This window comes from Lathamus discolor, unplaced genomic scaffold (genome assembly GCF_037157495.1).
Source record: "Lathamus discolor isolate bLatDis1 unplaced genomic scaffold, bLatDis1.hap1 Scaffold_1029, whole genome shotgun sequence".
In the NCBI taxonomy this organism is placed as follows: domain Eukaryota; kingdom Metazoa; phylum Chordata; class Aves; order Psittaciformes; family Psittacidae; genus Lathamus; species Lathamus discolor.
This window is the reverse complement of record NW_027069114.1, coordinates 8,555-33,300: the sequence shown is the minus strand read 5'-3', so window position 1 is coordinate 33,300 and position 24,746 is coordinate 8,555. Positions and strand designations below refer to the sequence as shown.

Below are 24,746 nucleotides of genomic sequence, written 5' to 3'. Positions count from 1 at the left end.
TCTACAGATACCTATAGAGAGAGCTATAGAGAGCTATAGATACCTAATAGAGAGCTATAGATACCTATAGAGAGAGCCATAGAGAGCTATAGATACCTATAGAGAGAGCTATAGAGAGCTATAGATACCTATAGAGAGCTATAGATACCTATAGAGAGAGCCATAGAGAGCTATAGATACCTATAGAGAGCTATAGAGAGCTATAGATACCTATAGAGAGAGCCATAGAGAGCTATAGATACCTATAGAGAGCTATAGAGAGCTATAGAGAGCTAGAGACTATCATAGACATGCCCGCCACGTACCCGCCCGCGGCACCGACCCCCTTGCCTGTGTATGGGGAGACATATAGGGACCTATAGGGACCTATAGATACCTATAGAGAGCTATAGATACCTATAGAGAGAGCTATAGAGAGCTATAGACTATCATAGACATGCCCGCCACGTAACCGCTCACGTCGCCCACTGCCTTGCCTAGGGGTGGAGAGGGATCTATAGGGACCTATAGAGACCTATAGAGACCTATAGACAGCTATGGAGAGCTATAGACTATCATAGACATGCCCATATAGCTCCCTATAGACCCCCATAAACACCCTATAGATCCCTATAGACCCCCCATAGGCCCATATAGACCCCCTATAGATCCCTATAGACCCCTATAGACCCATATATAGCCCCCTATAGACCCCCTATATATCCCTATAGACCCCTATAAACCCCCTATAGACTCCCTATAGACCCTTGTAGACCCCCTATAGACTCATATAGGCCCCTATAGCCCCCCTATAGCCCCAGTCCCCCCCCCCCCAGCTCACCCAAGGTGCCGGACACGATGTCCACCTTGTCGAGGACGTGGTCGCGCTCGGCGATGCCGGCGCCGTGCGCCCCATAGAGCCCCACGGCGTGGACCTCGTCCACGAAGGTCAGGGCCCCATGGGCATGGGCGACGTCACAGAGAGCAGCCAGGGGGGCGATGGAGCCTGGGGGGGGCACGGGGGGGGGGGTCAGGGGGGTTATGGGGGGTAATGGGGGGTATGGGGGGTTATGGTGGGGGGTGGATTTAGGGGGCTCTATGGTGCTATAGGGCAGGTTGGGGCAGTTCTGGGGTGATGTTGGGGGCTATGGGGGATACTGGGGGTGTTATGGGGCATATGGGGGATATTGGGGTGCTGTGGGTGCTATGGTGCTGTAGGGGCTATGGGTGCTATGGGTGCTATGGGTGCTATAGGGGCTATGGGCGCTATGTGTGCTATGGGTGCTATAGAGGCTATAGGGGCTATGGGCGCTATAGGTGCTATAGGGGGCTATGGGTGCTATGTGTGCTATGGGTGCTACAGGGGCTATGGGCGCTATGTGTGCTATGGGTGCTATAGGGGCTATGGGCGCTATGTGTGCTGTGTGTGCTATGTGTGCTATGGGTGCTATAGGTGCTATGGGTGCTATAGGGGCTATGGGCGCTATGTGTGCTGTGTGTGCTATGTGTGCCATGGGTGCTACAGGTGCTATGGGTGCTACAGGTTCTATGGGTGCTATAGGGGCTACAGGTTCTATGGGTGCTATAGGGGCTATGTGCGCTATGTGTGCTACAGGTGCTATGGGTGCTATGTGTGCTATGGGCGCTATAGGGGCTCGCAGCGGGGCTGCCCCGGAGCCCCCCCCTCACCGTCCATGGAGTGCACGGACTCGAAGGCCACGATCTTGGGGGTGTCGGGGGCGCTGCGGGCCAGGAGCTCCGCCAGGTGCCCGGGGTCGTTGTGCCGGAAGAGCCGCTTCGGGGCGCCGGAGCGCAGGATGCCCTGGATGATGGAGGCGTGGTTCCCGGCGTCCGAGAACACCTCGCACCCTGCGGGGGGCACCCATGGGTGGGGGGGGAACAATGGGGGGGGGGGAAACAACGGGGGGAGACCAATGGGTGGGGTACCAATGGGGGGGTACCAATGGGTGGGGGGGGACCAATGGGGGGACCAATGGGGGGGGTGATGGAGGGAGGTGGTACCCATGGGTGGGGGGGGACCAATGGGTGGGGGGAGCAATGGGTGGGGGGGGACCAATGGGGGGGGATCATGGGGGGGGGCGGCACCCATGGGGGGGGTCATGGTGGAAGGTTCCCAATAGCCCCCAGCGGGTCCCGTTGCTCCCTATGGGTCCCACTCCGGTCCCTATGGATCCCATAGCGCCCATAGGGGCTCCCCATTGCTCCTACGGGTCCCACTCCGGTCCCTACGGGTCCCGCAGCGACCCCCGGTGGCTCCCCCGGGTACCGCCCCCCTCATCCCTTATTGGTCATCGCCCCCCGGTCCCACCCCCTTCCCGTTCCTGATTGGTCATCGCCCCCCGGTCCCGCCCCCCATCCCTTATTGGTCATCGCCCCCCGGTACCGCCCCCCTCATCCCCTCCCGGCCCTTATTGGCCATCGCCCCCCGGTCCCACCCCCTTCCCATCCCCGATTGGTCATCGCCCCCCGGTCCCGCCCCCCATCCCTTATTGGCCATCGCCCCGCGGTCCCACCCCCTTCCCGTCTCTGATTGGTCAGCGCCCCCGGTACCGCCCCCCTCATCCCCTCCCGGCCCTTATTGGCCATCGCCCCCCGGTCCCGCCCCCCATCCCTTATTGGCCATCGCCCCGCGGTCCCACCCCCTTCCCGTCCCTGATTGGCCATCGCCCCCCGGTCCCACCCCCTTCCCATCCCTTATTGGCCATCGCCCCGCGGTCCCGCCCCCCCATCCCTTATTGGTCATCGCCCCCCGGTCCCACCCCCCCATCCCTTATTGGTCATCGCCCCCCGGTCCCACCCCCCATCCCTTATTGGTCATCGCCCCCTGGTCCCGCCCCCCATCCCTTATTTAGCAGCACCCCCCCCGGTCCCACCCCCTTCCCATCCCTTATTTGGCAGCACCCCCCGGCCCCGCCCCCCTCGCCGCCCCTGATTGGCCATCGCCCCCCCCCCGCCGCCCCCGATTGGCCGCGCCGTACCGGGCAGCGCCCGCAGCAGGGTGCCCAGGGCCGTGTCGTTGGCGCTGAAGCAGGAGCCGAAGAGCAGCGCCCGGGGCTGCCGGTGCAGCCGCGCCAGGGCCCGCTCCAGGGCCTCGTGCAGCGGGGACGTCCCCGCCATGTTCCGCGTCCCGCCCGAGCCCAGCCCGTGCGCGGCCAGCGCGGCCCTGCGGGCAGCGGCGGCGTTGGGGGCAATGGGGGGGATAGGGGGGGATAGGGGCCCATAGGGACACATTGGGGGGCAATAGGGGGGCATTGGGGTGCACTGGGGAGCATTGGGGCGCATTGGGGGGCATTGGGGGGCAATAGGGGCCAATGGGGACACATTGGGGGGCAATGGGGGACATTGGGGGGCAATGGGGGACACTGGGGGGCAATGGGGGCCCATAGCGACACATTGGGGGGCATTGGGGGGCAATAGGGGCCAATGGGAGGCAATGGGGGGCATTGGGGGGGATAGGGGCCCATAGGGACACATTGGGGGGCATCGGGGGGCATTGGGGGGCAATAGGGACCCATAGGGACACATTGGGGGGCACTGGGGGGCAATAGGGGCCAATGGGGGGCATCGGGGGGCAATGGGGGGCAATAGGAACACATAGGGACACATTGGGGGGCATCGGGGGGCATTGGGGGACACTGGGGGGCATTGGGGGGCAATAGGGGCCCATAGGGACACATTGGGGGGCACTGGGGGGCAATAGGGGCACATTGGGGGGCAATAGGGGCCCATAGGGACACATTGGGGGGCACTGGGGGGCAATAGGGGCCAATGGGGGGTATCGGGGGGCGTTGGGGGCCAATAGGGGCCCATAGGGACACATTGGGGGGCAATAGGGACACATTGGGGGCAATAGGGGCCCATAGGGACACATTGGGGGCACTGGGGGGCAATAGGGGTGCATTGGGGGGCATTGGGATGCATTAGGGGCACATTGGGGGGCATTGGGGGGCAATAGGGGCACATTGGGGGGCATTGGGGCACATTGGGGTGCAATAGGGGCCATAGGGATGCATTGGGGGGCATTGGGGCGCATTGGGGTGCATTGGGGTCCAATAGGGGCCCATAGGGACACATTGGGGTGCACTGGGGTGCAATGGGGGCCCATAGGGTTCCATAGGGACACATTGGGGCCCATAGGGGTGCAATAGGGGCCCATAGGGGTGGAATGGGGCCCACAGGGGTCCATAGGGGCCCATAGGGGTGCAATAGGGGTCCATAGGGGCCCATAGGGACACATTGGGCCCATAGGGGTGCAATAGGGGCCCATAGGGGTGGAATGGGGCCCATAGGGGTGCAATAGGGGCCCATAGGGACACATTGGGGCCCATAGGGGTGCAATAGGGGCCCACAGGGGTGCAATAGGGGTGCAATAGGGGTCCATAGGGGCCCATTGGGGCACATTGGGGTCCATAGGGGTGCAATAGGGGCCCATAGGGACACATTGGGGCCCACAGGGGTGCAATGGGGCCCATAGGGGTGCAATAGGGGCCCATAGGGGTGCAATAGGGGCCCACAGGGGTGCAATAGGGTCCCATAGGGGTGCAATGGGGCCCATAGGGGTGCAATAGGGGCCCATAGGGGTCCATAGAGGTGCAATAGGGGTCCATAGGGACACATTGGGGCCCACAGGGGTGCAATAGGGGCCCATAGGGGCCCAGCGGGGACACATAGGGGTGCAATAGGGGCCCAGAGGGGTGCAATGGGGCCCATAGGGGCCCAGAGGGGTGCAATAGGGGCCCATAGGGGTGCAATAGGGGCGCAATAGGGGCCCATAGGGGTCCATAGGGGCCCATAGGGGTCCATAGGGGTCCATAGGGGCCCATAGGGGTGCAATGGGGCCCATCGGGGTGCCCGCCCCGCGGGGCCGCGCTGCCCTCACCTGGCCGCCCGCAGCACCGCGGGTGCCGGCTCAGCCCCAGGTAATCGTTGGAGGACCAGAGCTGCAGCGGCCGCGAGGGGGCGCCACCGACTCCGAGCGGGGGCGCGTCCGCCCTGCGCCGCACGGCCGTGAACACTCGGTAGCTGTGCGTGCGGCGCAGAGCGGCCAGGCGCGCCTCCAGCAGCGCCGAGTACGGGAAGGCGCCCTCTGCCGGACGGGAGGAGTGGGGTTGGGGATGGGGATGGGTTTAGGGGGGTTTGATACCCCCCTGACCCCCAAACCCCCCCATATTCCCCTATAGGCACCCATAGGGGCTCTCTCCCCGCCCCATAGCCCCCCATAGCCCCTCACCGGGCAGGTTCTCCTCCAGTGTCCGCTCCGGGGGGGCCTCCTCGGGGGTCTCCATCAGCTCCATCAGCCAATCCAGTGGGGCTGGGGCAGGGGGGGGGGCATAGGGGCTATAGGGCCGCTATAGGCACTGGTCCTATGGCCCCTATGGCTATAGGGGGTGTTGGGGGGGGGGCATAGGGGCTATAGGGTCGCTATAGGCACCGGTCCTATGGCCCCTATGGCTATAGGGGGTGTGGGGGGGGCATAGGGGCTATAGGGCCTCTATAGGCACCGGTCCTATGGCCCATATGGCTATAGGGTGTTGGGGGGGGGGGCATAGGGGCTATAGGGTCGCTATAGGCACTGGTCCTATGGCCCATATGGCTTATAGTGGGTGTGGGGGGGGGGGCCATAGGGGCTATAGGGCCGCTATAGGCACTGGTCCTATGGCCCCTATGGCTATACTGGGGGGGGGGGGGCATAGGGGCTATAGGGCCGCTATAGGCACTGGTCCTATGGCCCATATGGCTATAGGGGGGTGGGGGGGGCTTAGGGGCTATAGGGCCTCTATAGGCACCGGTCCTATGGCCCCTATGGCTATAGGGTGTTGGGGGGGGGGGCATAGGGGCTATAGGGGCCGCTATAGGCACCGGTCCTATGGCCCCTATGGCTATAGGGGGTGGGGGGGGGCGTTACCTGTCTCCGGGGGGTCACGTCCTCCTGCACCTCAGGGGGCGCTCGTTGGACAAAGGGGGGATCCCCCCCCAGCTCCATGAAGGGGCAATGGGAGCCCTGGGGGGGGTCACCTGCAATGGGGGGGAGGGGGGGTCGGGCAGAGCCCTACCCCCCCCATTGCACCCCCAAACCCCCCATTGCACCCCCAAACCCCCCCTTTGCACCCCAAATCCCCCCCATTGCCCCCATAACCCCCCTATTGCCCCCCAAATTGCCCCCATTGCCCCCCAACCCCCTTCCATTGCACCCCAAACCCCCCCATGACCCCCCCATAACCCCCCTATTACCCCCCAACCCCCCCCTTTGCACCCCAAACCCCCCCATTGGCCCCCCAACCCCCTCCATTGCACCCCAACTCCCCCCCCATTGACCCCCCCATAACCCCCTATTGCCCCCCATAGGTGATGGTACCTGGATGGGGCCGGGGGGGGCAGTGGCGAGGGCTCGGGCCCAGCCAGGGGTGCCGGGCCAAGATGGGGCAGCGCAAGAGGGGCAGCCATAGTGCTATGGGGCAGGGGAAGGGTTGGGGGGCAGCACTCCAGAACCTGCCCCACATCCCCCAGAACCTGCCCATAGCTCCCCCATATCCTGCCCTATAACCTGCCCCACACTCCCCATAACCTGCCCCATATCCTGCCTCATAACCTGCCCCACACTCCCCACAAACCTGCCCCATAGCTCTCCCATATCCTGCTCCATAACTTGCCCCACACTCCCCCCATAACCTGCCCCATAACCTGCCCCACACTCCCCACAACCTGGCCCCATAGCTCCCCCATATCCTGCCCCATAACCTGCCCACACCCCCCCCAACCTGCCCCCATAGCTCCCCCATATCCTGCCCCATAACCTGCCCCACACCCCCCATATCAGCATCTCCCATGCTCTGCTCTGGGGGGCCCATGGGGCGGGTGTGGGGTTCCCCCCCCACCCTGACCCTTATCAGCGCCCAACACCCGGCGCTGGCCGCACCCATTGACAGCGTGGGGGGGACACGACATGGAGGGACCCATAGATGAGCCCCACACACTGTGACCTATAGATCCCCCCCCACATCACCTGACCCATAGATGGGATCCCCCCGACCCATAGTTGAGCCCCCCCCACCGTGACCCATAGATCAGCCCCATCCTGACCCATAGATCAGGCCCCCACTGTGACCCATACATCAACCCTATCCAGACCCACAGATCAGCACCCCCCTATAGATCACCTCCCCCACTGACCAATAGATCAACCCCCCCACCGTGACCCATAGATCAACTCCATCCTGACCCATAGATCAACCCCACACTGTGACCCATAGATCAACTCCATCCTGACCCATAGATCAGCACCCCCCTATAGATCACCCCCCACTGACCCATAGATCAGCCCCCCTACTGTGACCCATAGATCAACTCCATCCTGACCCATAGATCAACCCCCCAACTGTGACCCATAGATCAACTCCATCCTGACCCATAGATCAACCCCCCTACTGTGACCCATAGATCAACTCCATCCTGACCCATAGATCAACCCCACCCATAGACCACCCCCTCACTGACCCATAAGTCAGCCCCCCCCGACGCATAGCTACACCCCAAACCCACCCCCTCCAACCACTTGGGGTCCCCAACCGCCCCCCAGCCCCCAGCCCCACCGCACCCCACATCCCTCCCAATATGGAGGTCCCCACTCCTTCAGCCCCATAGATCATCCCCCAACATCCCTCCCCCCAACCCACTTGGGGGTCCCCAAGCCCCCCCCAGCCCCACCGCGCCCCACACTTGGGGGTCCCCAGCCCCACGGACCCGTTGACCTGCACTGAGGACGAACCAGCAGCACTGGGGCCCCCCCCGCGCCCCAACCCCCGATAAGGTCCTATGGGGGGGGCGTGGCCTCACCCCAGAGGCTCCTCCCCCTTCAGCCTCCCCATAGGGCTCAATGTTGGGGGTCCCTTTAAGGAGGGGCGGGGCCTACGGGGGTGGGCGTGGCCTGACGGGCAATAGGGGCGGGGTAAGGGATGAGGCGTGGTTAGAGGGAGGGGGCGTGGCCGACGTGAGGGCGCGGTGACGCAGGCGTGCGTGGTGACGTAGGAGGCGTGGCCAGCGGCGGTCATGTTCACCCGTGGGTCCCGACGCCGGCGGTTGCGATCGGCACCATCCGTGAGGGCCATGGGGGGCTATGGGGCAGGAGGGGGCTGTAAGGGGGCTATGGGGCAGGAAGGGGCTGTAAGGGGGCTATGGGCAGGTAAAGGGGGTCTATGGGGCAGGTAAAGGGGGTCTATGGGGCAGGAAGGGCTTGTAAGGGGGCTATGGGGCAGGTACAGGGGGTCTATGGGGCAGGTACAGGGGGTCTATGGGGCAGGAAGGGGCTGTAAGGGGGCTATGGGGCAGGTACAGGGGGTCTATGGGGCAGGAAGGGGCTGTAAGGGGGCTATGGGGCAGGTAAAGGGGGTCTATAGGGCAGGTAAAGGGGATCTATGGGGCAGGAAGGGGCTGTAAGGGGGCTGTGGGGCAGGTACAGGCGATCTATGGGGCAGGAAGGGGCTGTAAGGGGGCTATGGGGCAGGTAAAGGGCTTCTATGGGGCTGGTAAAGGGGATCTATGGGGCAGGAAGGGACTGTAAGGGGGCTATGGGGGGGGCTATGGGGCAGGTGGGGGCTCTCTATGGGGCACCCATTGTGTGGGTCAGCCCCCAACCCCCATTGCAGCCCCCCCCACCGGTGCTGATTTGGGGCTCCCCCCCCCCCCCCCGACCCCCCCCTTTTAGGCCCCCGAGAGCGAGGACCCGACCGGGGCCAGCCCTGCCTGAGCTGCGGGAGCAGTGCCCCGGCTTCCTCGAGCACAAATGGAGGTGAATGGGGGGGGGGAGAGAGTCCATTAACGGGGGGGGGGGTTGGGTTGGATTTTGGGGTGCCCCCCCATTTACCCCATTATTCCCCCCCCCCCATACAAAGGTGCATGGATGGAGGTGAATGGGGGGGGGAGGATCCATGGATGGGGTGGGTTTGGTTGGTTTTGGGGGGTGCCCCCCCCCATTTACCTCCGTATTCACCCCCCCCATAAGGTTGGTCTGTGCTCCTTATGAATGAATGGAGGTGAATGGAGGAAGAGTCCATTAATGGGGGGGGGGGGGTTGGTTGGATTTTAGGCTGCCCCCCCCATTTACCCCATTATTCCCCCCCCCAAATAGAAAGATACATGGATGGGGGGGGATCCATTCATCCATTCATTGGGGGGGGGTTGGTTGTATTTTGGGGTGCCCCCCCTTTTACACCCTTATCTCCCCCATAGGAGCATCTGTGCTCCTTATGAATGAATGGAGGTGAATGAAGGGAGAGTCCATTAATGGGGGGGGGGTTTGGTTGGATTTTAGGGTGCCCCCCCATTTACCACGTTATTCCCCCCCCCAGTACAAAGATGCATGGATGGAGGTGAATGGGGGGGGGGAGGATCCATTGATGGGGGGGGTTTGGTTGGATTTTGGGGTGCCCCCCCATTTACCCCCTTATCCCCCCCATAGGATGATCTGTGCTCCTTATGAATGAATGAAGGTGAATGAAGGGAGAGTCCATTAACGGGGGGGGGGTTTGGTTGGATTTTAGGGTGCTCCCCCCCATTTCCCCCATTATTCCCCCCCCCCCGTACAAAGATGCATGGATGGAGGTGAATGGGGGGGGAGGATCCATTAAGGCGGGGGGGTTTGGTTGGATTTTAGGGTGCCCCCCCATTAACCCCCCTTATCCCCCCCCCCATAGGAAGATCTGTCAGCACTGCAAGTGCTCGCGGGGGAGCACGGCACCGGGGGGGCCCCCCCGGCCCTGGAGCTCCTGACCTGGCGCCTCGTGGCCGACTTCCGCCCCCCCCCCGCTGCCGATGGCTGCACCCCCGAGGAGTTCGCCTGGGCCCCCCCTGGCCTCAAGCCTGAGGAGGTAACGCCCCCCCCCCCCCCCCCAACAAATGGACCCCCCATAGCGACCCCCCCCCCCCCATTTAACCCTCATCCCTTCAGGGCACCCCCCTTTTAATGGTGGGGACCCCCCCATTGTGTGCAGAATCACCCCCCCCCACCAAACTACATTGGGGACCCCCCCCAGTTATAGCCCCCCCTTTAAGACCCCCCCCATGCGTTTCTCACCCCCCCCCCCCCCCCAAACTACATTGGGGACCCCCCCAGGTTATATCCCCCATTTAAGACCCCCCCCATGCGTTTCCCCACTGCCTCCCCCCCCAAACTACATTGGGGCCCCCCCCATAGGTGGCCTTGAGCCCCCCTTGTAGGGCCCCCCCCCCAACCCCACCACCATTGGGACCCCCCCCCATGTAGCCCAGGCCCCGCCTTCCCCTCGCTCCAAGCCATGCCAACCCTTAGGCCACGCCCCCTTAAACCACACCCCCTGCACGTGCTCCCCAGCCCCGCCCCTTTCTGACCCCCTTTAAGCCCCACCCCCTGCTCCATCCTTTCCAATAGAGCCCCTTCTAGACCCCGCCCCCTTTTCGGACCCCACCCCCTTTTCGGACCCCACCCCCTTTTCGGACCCCACCCCCTTTTCAGACCCTTAAGCTCCACCCCCTTCCCCCTTGAGGCCCTTCCCCCAGCTCTGCCCCTTTCAGACCCCACCCCCTTAAGCTCCACCCCTTTTGGACCCCACCCCCTTAAGCCGCACCCCCTGCTCCACCCCCTTCACCATATCGCCCCTTCCAGACCCCACCCCCTTTAAGGCCCACCCCTTTTCAGACCTTAAGCTCTGCCCCTTCCCCTAACCTCCACCCCGTTCAGACCCACCCCCTTAAGCCCCACCCCCTGCTCCACCCCATCCCCATAGAGCCCCTTCCAGACCCCACCCCCTTTAAGGCCCACCCCTTTTTGGACCCCACGCTCTTAAACCACACCTCCCCTAAGCCCCACCCCTTAAGCCCCACCCCCTGCTCCACCCCTTCCCCATAGAGCCCCTGCCAGACCCCACCCTCATTAAGCCCTGCCCCTTTCAGACCCCACCCCTTAAGCTCTGCCCCCTTTCCCCAGCTCCACCCCTTTCGGTCCCCACCCCCTTAAGCCCCACCCCCTTTTGGACCCCACCCCTTTAAGCTCCGCCCCTCTTCCAGACCTCCCCCCTTTCAAGCCACGCCTCCTGCTCCACCCTTTCCCCACGGAGCCCATTGCCCCCGCCCCTACACCCTTCAACCCCGCCCCCCGGAGCCCCACCTCGCTAAGCCCCGCCCCCCTTCCAGACCTCCCCCCCTTTCAAGCCATGCCTCCTGCTCCACCCTTTCCCCACAGAACCCGTTGCCCCCGCCCCTACCCCCTTCCACCCCGCCCCGCTAAGCCCCGCCCCCCTAAGCCCCGCCCCTCTTCCAGACCTCCCCCCTTTCAAGCCACGCCTCCTGCTCCACCCTTTCCCCACAGAACCCATTGCCCCGCCCCTACCACCCTTCCGCCCCGCCCCCCGGAGCCCCGCCCCGCTAAGCCCCGCCCCCCAGGTCTCCCAGTACTTCCGGTTGCCTGCCCCGAGGACAAGGTCCCGTACGTGAACAGCCCCGGGGAGGCGGTGGCGGGCGGCGGCAGCTCCTCTACCAGCTGCCCCCCCACGACCACGAGGTTTGGGGGCGCTTTGGGGGTGTTTGGGGTGGTTTGGGGTGGTTTTGGGGTGGCTTTGGGCTATTTGGGGCTATTTTGGGTATTTTGGGGTGTTTTGGGCTATTTTGGGGGTGTTTGGGGTGGTTTGGGGTGGCTTTGGGGTATTTGCGGGCTATTTTGGGGGTGTTTGGGGTAATTTGGGCTATTTTGGGGTGTTTGGGGTATTTTGGGCCATTTTGGGGGTGTTTGGGGTATTTTGGGCTATTTTGGGGGTGTTTGGGGTGGTTTTGGGTGGTTTTGGGGTATTTGGGGCTATTTTGGGGGGTTTTGGGGGTTATTTGGGGCCATTTTGGGGGTGTGTTTAGGGTATTTTTGGGCTATTTTGGTTGGGTGTTTGGGGTGGTTTGGGGTGGTTTTGGGGTGGTTTTGGGGTATTTTGGGCTATTTTTGGGGTGTTTGGGGTATTTGGGGCTATTTTGGGGGTGTTTGGGGTGGTTTTGGGTGGTTTTGGGGTATTTGGGGCTATTTTGGGGTATTTTGGGGTGTTTTGGGCTATTTTGGGCCATTTTGGGGGTGTTTGGGGTATTTTGGGCTATTTTGGGGTGTTTGGGGTGGTTTTGGGGTATTTTGGGCTATTTTGGGGCTGTTTGGGGTATTTGGGGCTATTTTGGGGCGCTTTGGGGTATTTTGGGCTATTTTGGGGTGTTTGGGGTATTTTGGGCTATTTTGGGGGTGTTTGGGGTGGTTTTTGGGGTGGTTTTGGGGTATTTGGGGCTATTTTGGGGGTGTTTGGGATATTTTGGGCTATTTTGGGGGGTTTTGGGGCTATTTGGGGCCATTTTGGGGGTGTTTGGGGTATTTTGGGCTATTTTGGGGGTGTTTGGGGTATTTTGGGGTGGTTTGTTGTGGTTTTGGGGTATTTTGGGTGGTTTTTGCTATTTTGGGGTGTTTTGGGCTATTTTTGGGGTGTTTGGGGTATTTTGGGCTATTTTGGGGTGTTTGGGGTATTTTGGGCTATTTGGGAGTGTTTGGGGTATTTTGGGGGTGTTTGGGGTATTTTGGGCTATTTTGGGGGTGTTTGGGGAATTTTGGGGTGGTTTTGGGGTATTTTGGGTATTTTTTGCTATTTTGGGGTGTTTTGGCTATTTTGGGGTGTTTTGGGGGTATTTTGGGGGTGTTTGGGGTATTTTGGGGCTATTTTGGGGGTGTTTGGGGCTATTTGGGCCATTTTGGGGGTATTTTGGGGTATTTTGAGGTGTTTTGGGCTATTTTGGGCCATTTTGGGGGTGTTTGGGTATTTTGGGCTATTTTGGGGTGTTTTGGGGGTGTTTTGGCGTGGTGGTGGGTATTTTGGGGTGTTTCAGGGATCTTTTGGGGTGTTCCGAGGTGTTTTGAGGTGGTTTTGGGGAGTTTTAGGATGTTTCTGGGCTATTTGGGGTGTTTTGGGGTGGTTTCAGGGTGTTTTGGGGGTCTTTTGGGGTGTTTCAGGGGTTGTTTTGGTGATGTTTGGGTGATTTTAGGGTATTTTGGGTGGTTTTGGGTGATTTTGGGGTGACTTTGGGGTGGTTTTGGGGTGATTTGGGGGGGTTTTGGGTGATTTTGGGGTGGTTTTGGGTGGTCTTGAGGTGATTTTGGGTGGTTTTGGGTGATTTTTGGGTGTTTTGGGTTTTTGGGGTGATTTTGGGGGTTTTGGGGTGTTTTGGGTGGTTTTGGGGGGTTTTGGGGTGTTTCAGGGTGTTCTGGTGATGTTTTGGGGGTGATTTGGGTGTTTTTTGGGTGTTTTGGGTGTTTCAGGGTGTTCTGGTGATGTTTTTGGGTGGTTTTGGGTGATTTGGGTGTTTTGGGGTGTTTTTGGGGTGTTTCAGGGCGTTCTGGTGATGTTTTTGGGGTGATTTTGGGGTGATTTTGGGGTGGTTTTGGGTGATTTCTGGCTGGTTTTGGGGTGTTTTGGGCCGTTGTTGTTGTGCTGCGCCCATGGCCCCCCCCCGCTGCCCCCCAGCCCCAGTTCTGCTCCGCGCTGGGGGCTGCCGAGCGCCGGGAGCTGCTCCTCTTCGCCCGGCAGCGCAAGAGGGAAAACCTGGGCCAGGGCCGGGCCGGGCCCTGCCCCCTCAGCATCACCGGGAGCAGCTGCCGGCAGGTACCCGGGCAGGGAGCGGGCGCAAACGGACCCGAACGGACCCAAAACGGACCCAAAACTGCCCCAAACCTGACCTAAACTGACCCAAACGGACCCAAAACAGACTCGAAACTGCCCCAAACTGACCAAAATGGACCCAAAACTGACCCAAAAGTGCCCTAAACTGACCAAAATGGACCCAAACTGACCCAAACGGATCCAAACTGACCCAAAAGTGCCCCAAACGGACCCAAACTGCCCCAAAACTGACCTAAACTGCCCCAAAATGGACCCAAACTGCCCCAAAATGGACCCAAACTGCCCCAAAATGGACCCAAACTGACCCAAAATGGACCCCAAACTGACCCAGTTCCCCCCCCATTCCCCCCCCAAACCCACCTCTCCCCGGCTTGGTCGCGTCCGCGCAGTGCGGGCTCCATAACCCCCCCATACCCCCTCATTACCCCCCCATACCCCCCCACAACCCCCCCATACCCCTCCCATACCCCCCCATACCCCCTCATTACCCCCTCATTACCCCCCCATATGCCCCCATACCCCCCATTCCCCCCCAACCCCCCCTCTCCCAGCCTTGGTCTCGTCCGCGCAGTGCGGGCTCCATAACCCCCCCATAACCCCCCATAACCACCCATCCCCCCCATAGAACCCCCCCATAACCCTATTTCCCTCCCATAACCCCCCCCATAACCCCCGCATACCCCCCCATTACCCCCCTGTAACCCCTCTCTCCTCGGCCTCTGGGCTCGTCCGCGCAGTGTGGGCTCCATAACCCCCCCATACCCCCCATAACCCCCCATACCCCCCCATAACCCCCCATAACCCCCCCATCCCCCCCATACCCCCCCATAACCCCCATCCCCCCCATACCCCCCATTCCCCCCCCATTCCCCCCCCCCTTAACCCCCCCCTCTTCCCCGGCCTTGGTCTCGTCCGCGCAGTGCGGGCTCCGCCTGGCGGGCGGGGCCATGGCGGTGTTCGCGGGGAGGGCGGGGCCCGGCGCCTGCTGGCACCCGCAGTGCTTCCGCTGCGCGCGCTGCGGGGAGCTCCTGGTCGATCTCATTTACTTCTACCACGGGGGGAGCCTCTTCTGCGGGCGGCACCACGGCGAGAGGGGGCGGCCCCGCTGCCAGGCCTGCGACGAGGTGGGGGGGGAATGGGGGGGGAAATGGGGGGGAATGGGGGGGTTCTATGGGGGGAGATGGGGGTTATGGGGGAAATGGTTATGGGGGGGAAATGGGGGGGGAATGGGGGCTGTGGGGGGGTTCTATGGGGGAATGGGGGGTTCTATGGGGGGGGGAATGGGGGTTATGGGGGGGTTCTATGGGGGTTATGGGGGGTTCTATGGGGGGAGATGGGGGTTATGGGGGGGGAAATGGGGGGGGAATGGGGGTTATGGGGCGGCTCTATGGGGGAATGGGGGGGTTCTATGGGGGGGGAAATGGGGGTTATGGGGGGGTTCTATGGGGGTTATGGGGGGTTCTATGGGGGGAGATGGGGGTTATGGGGGGGAAATGGGGGGGGGAATGGGGGTTATGGGGGGGTTCTATGGGGGAATGGGGGGGTTCTATGGGGGGGGAAATGGGGGTTATGGGGGGGTTCTATGGGGGGAGATGGGGGGTTCTATGGGGGGAGATGGGGGTTATGGGGGGGAAATGGGGGGGGAATGGGGGTTATGGGGGGGAAATGGGGGGGGAATGGGGGGTTGGGGGGGATGGGGGTTATGGGGGGGGAAATGGGAGTTGTGGGGGGGAAATGGGGTTATGGGGGAAATGGGTATGGGGGGAATGGGGGTTATGGGGGCGGGAATGGGGGTTATGGGGGAGATGGTTATGGGGGGATGGGGGTTATGGGGGGTTCTATGGGGGGAGATGGGGGTTATGGGGGGGAAATGGGGGAATGGGGGCTGTGGGGGGGTTCTATGGGGGTTATGGGGGGTTCATGGGGGGAGATGGGGGTTATGGGGGGGAAATGGGGGGGGAATGGGGGTTGGGGGGGATGGGGGTTATGGGGGGAAATGGTTATGGGGGGATGGGGGTTATGGGGGGGGTTCTATGGGGGTTATGGGAGGAAATAGGGGTTATGGTGGGGTTCTGGGGGGGGAATGGGGCTGGGGGTGAATGGGGGTTATGGGGGGGTTTCTATGGAGTTATGGGGGGAATAGGGCGGGGGGGTGCTATGGGGGGGATGGGGGTTATGGGGGGGAATGGGGTTGGGTGATTGCTATCGGGGGGAAATGGGGTTATGTGGGGAATGGGGGCTATGGGGGGGATGAGGCTGGGGGGTTGCTATGGGGCTGGGGGTGAATGGGGTGGGGGATTGCTATGGGGGGGTTGGGGGTTATGGGGGGGAATGGGGCTGGGGCGTTGCTATGGGGCTGGCGGGGTGTTCCTATGAGGCTGCAGGGGTGGGGCTATGGGGGAGAAATGGGGGTTATGGGGGGGGGACTGAGGGTATGTATTTGTTCCTGTGGGGTCTAACCTGCCCCTATGGGTTCTGTACCTGCTCCTATGGGGTCAATACCTGCCCCTATGGGTCTGTACCTACCCCTGTGGGGTCAATAACTGCCCCTATGGGGTCTGTAACTGCCCCTATGGGGTCAGTACCTACCCCTATGGGGTCAATGCCCCTATGGGGTCTGTACCTGCCCCTATGGGGTCTGTACCTGCCCCTATGGGGTCAATGCCCCTATGGGGTCAATACCTTGCCCTATGGGGTCTGTACCTGCCCCTGTCCCCCCCCCCCCCAGCTCATCTTCTCCCCGCTGTGCACGGAGGCCGGGGGCCGGCACTGGCACGTGGGGCACTTCCGGTGCTTGGAGTGCGAGGGGCCGCTGGGAGGGGGCGGGGCCCACTTCCTCCTACGTCACGGCCACGCCTACTGCGCCCCCTGCCACCAGGCGCGGCACACGCACCTCTGCGACGCATGCGCCGGCCCCATCGGTGCGTCCATAACCCCAAAGCGGGGGGGGGGGGGTTGTGTGTGGGTCTACGTAAGGCTTCAAGCCCCGCCCCCACGGCTCTAAACCCCGCCCCCACGGCTCTAAGCCCCGCCCCCACAGCTCTAAACTCCACCCCCCCCCCCCCCCTTTGCAATGGTTTCGCCCACCAGGCCCGGACCAACCGCACCTGACCCATAGGGGGCAGCACTGGCACGCGCGCCCCACGTGCTTCTGCTGCGCCGCCTGCGGGCGCCCCCTGCTGGGGCTGCCCTTCCTGCCGCGGGGGGGCGCCTCTTCTGCTCCCGCCGCTGCTGGCAGCAGCGCGAGGCCCCCCCGCCCCTCCCCCCCCCGCCGCCGCCGCCCCTGCCCCTCCCCCACGCCCAGCGCCGGAGGTCCTGGGGGGGGGCAACGGGAGCCCCGCACGGTGAGCGGGGGGAGGGGAGGGAGCGGGGGGAGGGGGGGGGGAGCGGGGGCTCGTTGGGTCTCCTTGGCTCTCATTGGTCCTTGTTGGTGCTCATTGGGGCTCATTGGGGCTCATTGGGGCTCGTTGGGGCTCATTGGGTCTCTGGTCCTTATTGGTGCTCATTGGCTCTCATTGGGTCTTGTTGGGGCTCGTTGGGGCTCATTGGGTCTCCTTGGCTCTCATTGGTCCTTATTGGTGCTCATTGGGTCTCGTTGGGGCTCGTTGGCTCTCATTGGCTCTTGTTGGGGCTCATTGGGTCTCATTGGCTCTTGTTGGGGCTTGTTGGCTCTCATTGGTCCTTGTTGGGGCTCATTGGGGGTCGTTGGGGCTCGTTGGGGCTCATTGGGTCTCCTTGGCTCTCATTGGTCCTTATTGGTGCTCATTGGCTCTTGTTGGGGCTCATTGGGTCTCATTGGCTCTTGTTGGGGCTCGTTGGCTCTCATTGGTCCTTGTTGGGGCTCATTGGGTCTCGTTGGGGCTCGTTGGCTCTCATTGGGGCTCGTTGGGGCTCGTTGACTCTCATTGGTCCTTATTGGTGCTCATTGGGTCTCATTGGCTCTTGTTGGGGCTCATTGGGGCTCGTTGGGTCTCATTGGGTCTCCTTGGCTCTCATTGGTCCTTATTGGTGCTCATTGGGTCTCGTTGGGGCTCGTTGGCTCTCATTGGTCCTTGTTGGGGCTCATTGGGTCTCATTGGCTCTTGTTGGGGCTCGTTGGCTCTCATTGGTCCTTATTGGTGCTCATTGGGTCTCATTGGCTCTTGTTGGGGCTCATTGGGGCTCGTTGGGTCTCATTGGGTCTCCTTGGCTCTCATTGGTCCTTATTGGTGCTCATTGGCTCTCGTTGGGTCTCGTTGGGGCTCGTTGGCTCTCATTGGTCCTTGTTGGGGCTCATTGGGTCTCATTGGCTCTTGTTGGGGCTCGTTGGCTCTCATTGGTCCTTATTGGTGCTCATTGGGTCTCATTGGGGCTCGTTGGCTCTCATTGGCTCTTGTTGGGGCTCATTGGGTCTCATTGGCTCTTGTTGGGGCTCGTTGGCTCTCATTGGTCCTTATTGGTGCTCATTGGGTCTCATTGGTCCTTATTGGGGCTCATTGGGTCTTGTTGGGGCTCGTTGGCTCTCGTTGGCTCTCATTGGTGCTCATTGGCTCTTGTTGGCTCTCATTGGGTCCCATTGGCTCTCGTTGGGTCTCATTGGCACTCACTGGTTCTCATTGGTCGTTATTGGTGCTCATTGGCTCTCATTGGCCCTCGCTGGTTCTCATTGGCTGTTCTTGGCTCTCATTGGTTCTCGTTGTCGGGTCTCATTGCCTCTCATTGCTTCTCGTTGGTTCTTGCTGCTTCTCATTGGCTCTCATTGGTTCCCGTGGGCTCTCATTGGTTCTTGCTGGCTCTCATTTCCTCTCATTGGCTCTCATTGACTCCGTGCCTCTCCCTGGTTCTCATTGGCTCTCCCCGCTCTCTGCCCCGCCCAGGCTCGGCGCCCCGCTTCCGCCGGGGGGGGGCCGCACCGGCACTCGATGCCCGAGCTCGGCGCCGCCGCCCCCCGCCCCTCCCCCCCGGCCTCCAGCACCCCCCCTGCCCCTCCCCCTCCCTCGTCCCCCCCCTCCCCCTCCTCCCCGCGGCCCCTCCCCCCCGCCCCTCCGGGGGTCACCCGAGGTCAAGGCCTGGCGGAGGGGGAGGGGCCGCCCCCGCTGCCCTTCGACCTCTTCCTCCTCCTCCTCCTCCTCGGGGGGGAGGGGCTGTTCCTGGGGGAGCCCATCCCCCTCCCCCCCCAGCTCCGCCCCCCGCCTCTGACCCCGCCCCCCCGCCGAGCCCCGCCCCCTCCCGCCGGCCCCCCCGCCCCCCCCCGTGGCTGCCTCCTGGCCTGACCTTTGACCCCCCCAACCGTGACCTGAGCCTGGATGTGGCCTTTGACCTCCACTTGACCTCAGCGGGTGAGCTCTGACCTCCACTGTAGCCTTTGAACGCTGCCATGACCCCCACACCGTGGCCTTTGACCTCCTCTGGTGACCTCTGACCCCTGTGGTGCCTTTTGACCCCTCCATGACCTTGGGGGGGGTGGCCATTGATGCTGACCTTTGACCTTTAACCCTGCCCTGGGTCCTCCAGCTGAGCACTTTTGACCTTTGACCCCCCAATGCCCTCTCCCGGCTACGCCCTTTGCACTTTGACCCCGGTTCTGCTGTGCCCTCCCTCAGGGAACTTTGACCTTTGCACTGTGACCCCTGGGTGACCCCTGTGGGTGGGGGGAAGCTTTAATAAAGGGTGCGGCGCCAGCCGCTGATGACATCATGGCCTCTGTGACGTCACAAGGGGGGGGAGCCTGCTCTCTATGACATCATCACCCCCACTGCCCCCCATAGAGCCCCCCCCCCCATAGAACCCTATGGACCCGTTTCCACTCCACACAAGCCCCGCCCCTTGCCCCTTCAGGCTCCCCCCCCCCCGGAACCGGAAGTGCTGCCTTCCAAGATGGCGGCGCCCATGCCGGGGGTGGGGAGCTTTAACAAAGGGGGCGGTGCCAGCCGCTGATGACATCATGTCCTGTGTGACGTCAGGGGGGAAATCCTCTTCCCTGTGACGTCATCACCCTCAACCCCTCCCGCAATGGACCCGCTTCCGCTCCACACAAGCCCCCGCCCTTGCCCCTTAAGGCTCCACCGCCGGAACCGGAAGTGCCTCTTTCCAAGATGGCGGCGCCCATGCCGGTAGGGTTAGAGATACGACACACACCTTTAATAGACTGGGTGGTGCCAGCCGTTGATGACATCACTGTGTGACGTCAGGGGGGGGCAAATCCCACTCCCTGTGACGTCATCATCCTCCCGCCCACCCCCCTTTCTTCCTTAAGGCTCCACCCCCGGAACCGGAAGTGCCGCTTTCCAAGATGGCGGCGCCCAGGCGCTGCTTTTAATGTGCTCAGGACGGGAGCGGCCCCGCGCAGGCCCCGCGCAGGAGCCGCCCGAGCCCGGGGCCGGGGCCGGGGGTCGCACTCGAGGCCGAGGCCTCGGCCGGGCCCGGGCCGCAGGCGCTGCAGGAGCCGCGGGCCCCAGCGCAGGGCCAGGAGCGGCCCCGCGGCGAGCGGGGACAGGGCCCTGGGGGGAGGGGAGAAAAGGGAGGGGCGTGAGGGGGCGGGGACCCACAGAGACCCCAGGGGGTCCGTGGGGTAAATGGGGGTCTATGGGGTTAAGGGGTTCAGAGGGGTCTATGGGGTCCATGGGGTTAAGGGGGTCCATAGGGGTCTATGGGGTCCATAGGGGTCCGTGGGGTTAAGGGGGTTCATAGGGGTCTATGGGGTCCATAGGGGTCCGTGGGGTTAAGGGGGTTCATAGGGGTCTATGGGGTCCATAGGGGTCCGTGGGGTTAAGGGGGTCCATAGGGGTCTATGGGGGTCCATGGGGTAAATGGGGTCCACAGGTGTCAATGTGGTTCCATAGGGGTCTATAGGGCTCCATAGTTGTCTATAGGGTTCCATAGAGCTCCATAGGGTTCCATAGGGTCTGTAGGGTTCCATAGGTGTCTATAGGGGTCTATAGGGGTCTGTAGGGTTCCATAGGTGTCCATAGGGTCCATAGGTGTCTATAGGGTTCCATAGGGGTCTATAGGATCCATAGGGTTCCACAGGTGTCTGTAGGGGTCTATAGGGTTCCATAGGGGTCTATAGGGTTCCATAGGGGTCTATAGGGTCCATAGGGCTCCATAGGTGTCTATAGGGCTCCATAGGTGTCTATAGGGTTCCATAGGGTCTATAGGGTTCCATAGGTGTCTATAGGGTCCATAGGGTCTATAGGGTTCCATAGGTGTCTATAGGGTCCATAGGGTCTATAGGGTTCCATAGGGGTCTATAGGGTCCATAGGGCTCCATAGGTGTCTATAGGGCTCCATAGGGTCTATAGGGTTCCATAGGGTCCATAGGGCTCCACAGGTGTCTATAGGGCTCCATAGGGTCTATAGGGTCCATAGGATCTATATGGTCCATAGGGTCTATAGGGTCCATAGGATCTATAGGGTCCATAGGATCTATAGGGTCCATAGGGTCTATAGGGTCCATAGGATCTATATGGTCCATAGGGTCTATAGGGTCCATAGGATCTATAGGGTCCATAGGGCTCCCTGGGTGCTCACTGCAGTCGGGAGCAGAAGCCGCGTCTCCGCGCCAGCAGCGCCCGCTCCTGCCGGGCACAGAAGCGAGGCCGGGGTCAGGCCTGGGCTGACCCCACCCCGCCCCACCCTGCCCCACACTTGTGGGGCCCGGCCCCATCCCTGCCCCTCACCATCCGCGCCTCCGCCGCCTCCGGGCCCTGCTCCTGCCTCTGCCTCTGCTGCTGCCTGCGGGCAATGGGGGCAGGATTGGTCCCATTGGAGCCCCCCATGCAGGACCAGAATGGATCCCAATGCTATGGGGCAGCCCCACTGATCCCAGCGCTATGGGGCAGCCGCATTGATCCCAGCCCTATAGGGCAGCCCCTTTAATCCCAGCACTATGGGGCATCCCCATTCCTCCCAGCGCCATGGTGCATCCGCATTGATCCCAGCGCTATGGGGCAGCCCCACTGATCCCAACGCTATGGAGCAGCCCCACTGATCCCAGCGCTATGGGGCAGCCCTTTGATCCCAGCCCTATAGGGCAGCCCCTTTAATCCCAGCACTATGGGGCATCCCCATTCCTCCCAGCGCCATGGTGCATCCGCATTGATCCCAGCGCTATGGGGCAGCCCCATTTCCCCCAGCGCCATGGGGCAGCCCCATTGCTCCCAGCCCTATGGCCCCCCCCCTGCACTCACCAGGCCTCTTCCAGCTCCACCGCCTCCTCCAGCTCCTTCAGCCGCTGATGCAGGAGCTGGGGGGAAGGAAGGGGCTGAGCCCCCGAGGTTCTCCCCGCCCCTCCCACCCAGCCCCATGGGCCCCATGGGCCCCATAGAACCTCATTGTCCGCTGGTCCTCCCGCAGCCACGTCCTCATGGAGGCCAAATGCTGCTCCTCCTGCAGAGCCAAGGCAGCGCCGTGGGCTGGGCTATGAGACTGAGCCATGGGGCTGGGCTATGGGGCACGGGGGGTGATGGATGCTCCAAGTCCTGCATCCTCCATCCTATGGGGCTGAGCTATGGGGCACGGGGGGGGTGATGGATGCTCCATGTCCTGCACCCTCCATCCTATGGGGCTGAGCTATGGGGCACGGGGGGGGTGATGGATGCCCCATGTCCTGCATCCTCCATCCTATGGGGCTGAGCTATGGGGCACGGGGGGGGTGATGGATGCTCCATGTCCTGCATCCTCCATCCTATGGGGCTGGGCTATGGGGCACGGGGGGGGTGATGGATGCTCCATGCCCTGCATCCTCCATCCTATGGGGCTGACCTATGGGGCACAGCCTTTGTGTGCCCGCAGCCATAGGGGGCTGGGCCCCATAGGCCCCTTCCCATAGGAGGCACTGACCTGGCTGTGGAGGTTCCTCATGGCAGCGCCCAGAGCCCATGGGCCTTGGCCTGAGTGGGAAGGAGATCCCGTGGGTGCCTATAGACCCCTATGGGGCAGGGGGGGCCTATAGACCCCTATGGGGCAGGGGTCAGGGGGTGTCTATAGAACTCTATGGGGCAGGGGTCAGTGAGTTCCTATAGAGACCCCTATGGATCCCATTGCTCCCTATGGATCCCATTGCCCCCTAAGGATCCCATACCGCCCTATGGATCCCAATGCCCCCTATGGATCCCATTGCTCCCTATGGATCCCATACCCCCCTATGGATCCCATTGCCCCCTATGGATCCCATTGCCCCCTATGGATCCCATTGCCCCCTAAGGATCCCATTGCTCCCTATGGATCCCATTGCCCCCTATGGATCCCATACCCCCCTATGGATCCCATACCCCCCTATGGATCCCATTGCCCCCTATGGATCCCATTGCCCCCTATAGAGCCCATTGCCCCTATGGATCCCATTGCTCCCTATGGATCCCATTGCTCCCTATGGATCCCATACCCCCCTATGGATCCCATACCGCCCTATGGATCCCATTGCCCCCTATGGATCCCATACCCCCCTATGGATCCCATTGCCCCCTATGGATCCCCTACCCCCCTATGGATCCCATTGCCCCCTATGGATCCCATTGCTCCCTATGGATCCCATTGCCCCCTATGGAGCCCATTGCTCCCTATGGATCCCATTGCCCCCTATGGATCCCCTACCCCCCTATGGATCCCATTGCCCCCTATGGATCCCATTGCCCCCTATGGATCCCATTGCTCCCTATGGATCCCATTGCCCCCTATGGAGCCCATTGCTCCCTATGGATCCCATTGCTCCCTATGGATCCCATTGCCCCCTATGGATCCCATTGCCCCCTATGGATCCCATACCCCCCTATGGATCCCCTACCCCCCTATGGATCCCATTGCCCCTATGGATCCCATTGCCCCCTATGGATCCCATACCCCCTATGGATCCCATACCCCCTATGGAGCCCATTGCCCCCTATGGATCCCCTACCCCCCTATGGATCCCATTGCCCCCTATGGATCCCATTGCTCCCTATGGATCCCATTGCCCCCTATGGATCCCATACCCCCCTATGGATCCCATTGCCCCTATGGATCCCATTGCTCCCTATGGATCCCATTGCCCCCTATGGATCCCATACCCCCCTATGGATCCCATTGCCCCTATGGATCCCATTGCCCCCTATGGATCCCATACCCCCCTATGGGGCAGACCTGGAGGTGCCCCTGGAGCCGGTCCAGCGCCTGCCTCACCCCCGCCGCCTCCATGGAGCCAATGCCGAAGCTGCTCCTTGGGGGGTGAGGAGTTGGGGGGGGGGGGCGTGATGACGTCACAGGGATGCAGTGGAACGGCCGTGATGACGTCACAGGGATGCTCTGGAACGCGGCCGCCGCGTCCCAAAGGATGGGGGCGGGGGGGGGGGGGGGGGGGGGGGCGGCGGATTTGGGGCTATTTTAGGGTATTTTGGGGCTGGATTTGGGGCAAATTTCCTGCTTTTGGGGGCTATTTTTGGGCTATGGTTTTTGGGGCTAATTCGTGTTATTTTGGGGCTGCTTTTAGGGCTGTTTTGGGGCTATTTTTCAGGCGGGGTTTTGCCTATTTTGGGTCTATTTTGGGCTATTTTAGGGTTCTTTTGGGTCTATTTTCAGGTTGGGTTTTGCCCCATTTTGGGCTATTTTGGGGCTATTTCAGGACCGGTTTTAGGGCTGATTTGGGTCTAATTTTAAGCTATTTTTTGCCTTTTCCGTCTTATTTTGGGATGGTTTGGGGGTATTTTGGGGCCGGATTTGGGGCAAAATTCCTGCTTTTGGGGGCTATTTTTGGGCTATGTTTTTTTTTTGGGCTATTTCATGCTATTTTAGGGCTGTTTTGGGGCTATTTTCAGGCTGGGTTTTGCCGATTTCGGGCTATTTTGGGACCAGTTTTAGGCTGATTTTGGGCTGGTTTGGGTCCATTTTAAGCTGGTTTTTTGCCTATTTCTGCTATTTTGGGTCTATGTAAACCGGATGGGATCTGGTTTACACTGGGATGGGATCCAGTTTACACTGGGATGGGATCCAGTTTACACTGGGATGGACGCAGTTTATACTGGGATGGGATCCAGTTTATACTGGGATGGGATCCAGTTTACACTGGGATGGACGCAGTTTATACTGGGATGGGATCCGGTTTACACTGGGATGGGATCCGGGATCCAG

The 24,746-nt window shown here is 61.8% G+C and overlaps 2 protein-coding genes and 1 long non-coding RNA gene across 3 annotated transcripts; 1 reads left to right on the top strand and 2 right to left on the bottom strand.

Moving 5' to 3' along the window:
* Positions 1-770: 770 nt before the first annotated feature.
* LOC136006207 (5-aminolevulinate synthase, erythroid-specific, mitochondrial-like) lies at positions 771-5,353 on the bottom strand. The gene is given in 6 exon segments (XM_065664255.1): positions 771-985; positions 1,669-1,848; positions 2,979-3,163; positions 4,880-4,898; positions 4,901-5,086; positions 5,231-5,353. Coding segments are annotated over 6 exon segments (831 nt in total). The 5' UTR covers positions 5,295-5,353; the 3' UTR covers positions 771-788.
* Positions 5,354-5,879: 526 nt separating this feature from the next.
* LOC136006208 (uncharacterized) lies at positions 5,880-7,814 on the bottom strand. Its single transcript, XR_010609010.1, has 3 exons — positions 7,741-7,814; positions 6,356-6,448; positions 5,880-6,015 (listed from the first exon to the last, which is right to left on the bottom strand). It is a non-coding gene; the product is annotated as an uncharacterized LOC136006208 (long non-coding RNA).
* A 156-nt stretch (positions 7,815-7,970) lies between these two features.
* Positions 7,971-19,337, top strand: LOC136006210 (prickle planar cell polarity protein 3-like). The gene is given in 11 exon segments (XM_065664259.1): positions 7,971-8,094; positions 8,702-8,785; positions 9,690-9,863; positions 11,413-11,430; positions 11,433-11,486; positions 11,489-11,530; positions 13,509-13,646; positions 14,585-14,788; positions 16,393-16,585; positions 16,755-17,008; positions 18,521-19,337. Coding segments are annotated over 10 exon segments (1,479 nt in total). The 5' UTR covers positions 7,971-8,094; positions 8,702-8,779; the 3' UTR covers positions 18,917-19,337.
* Positions 19,338-24,746: the final 5,409 nt, after the last annotated feature.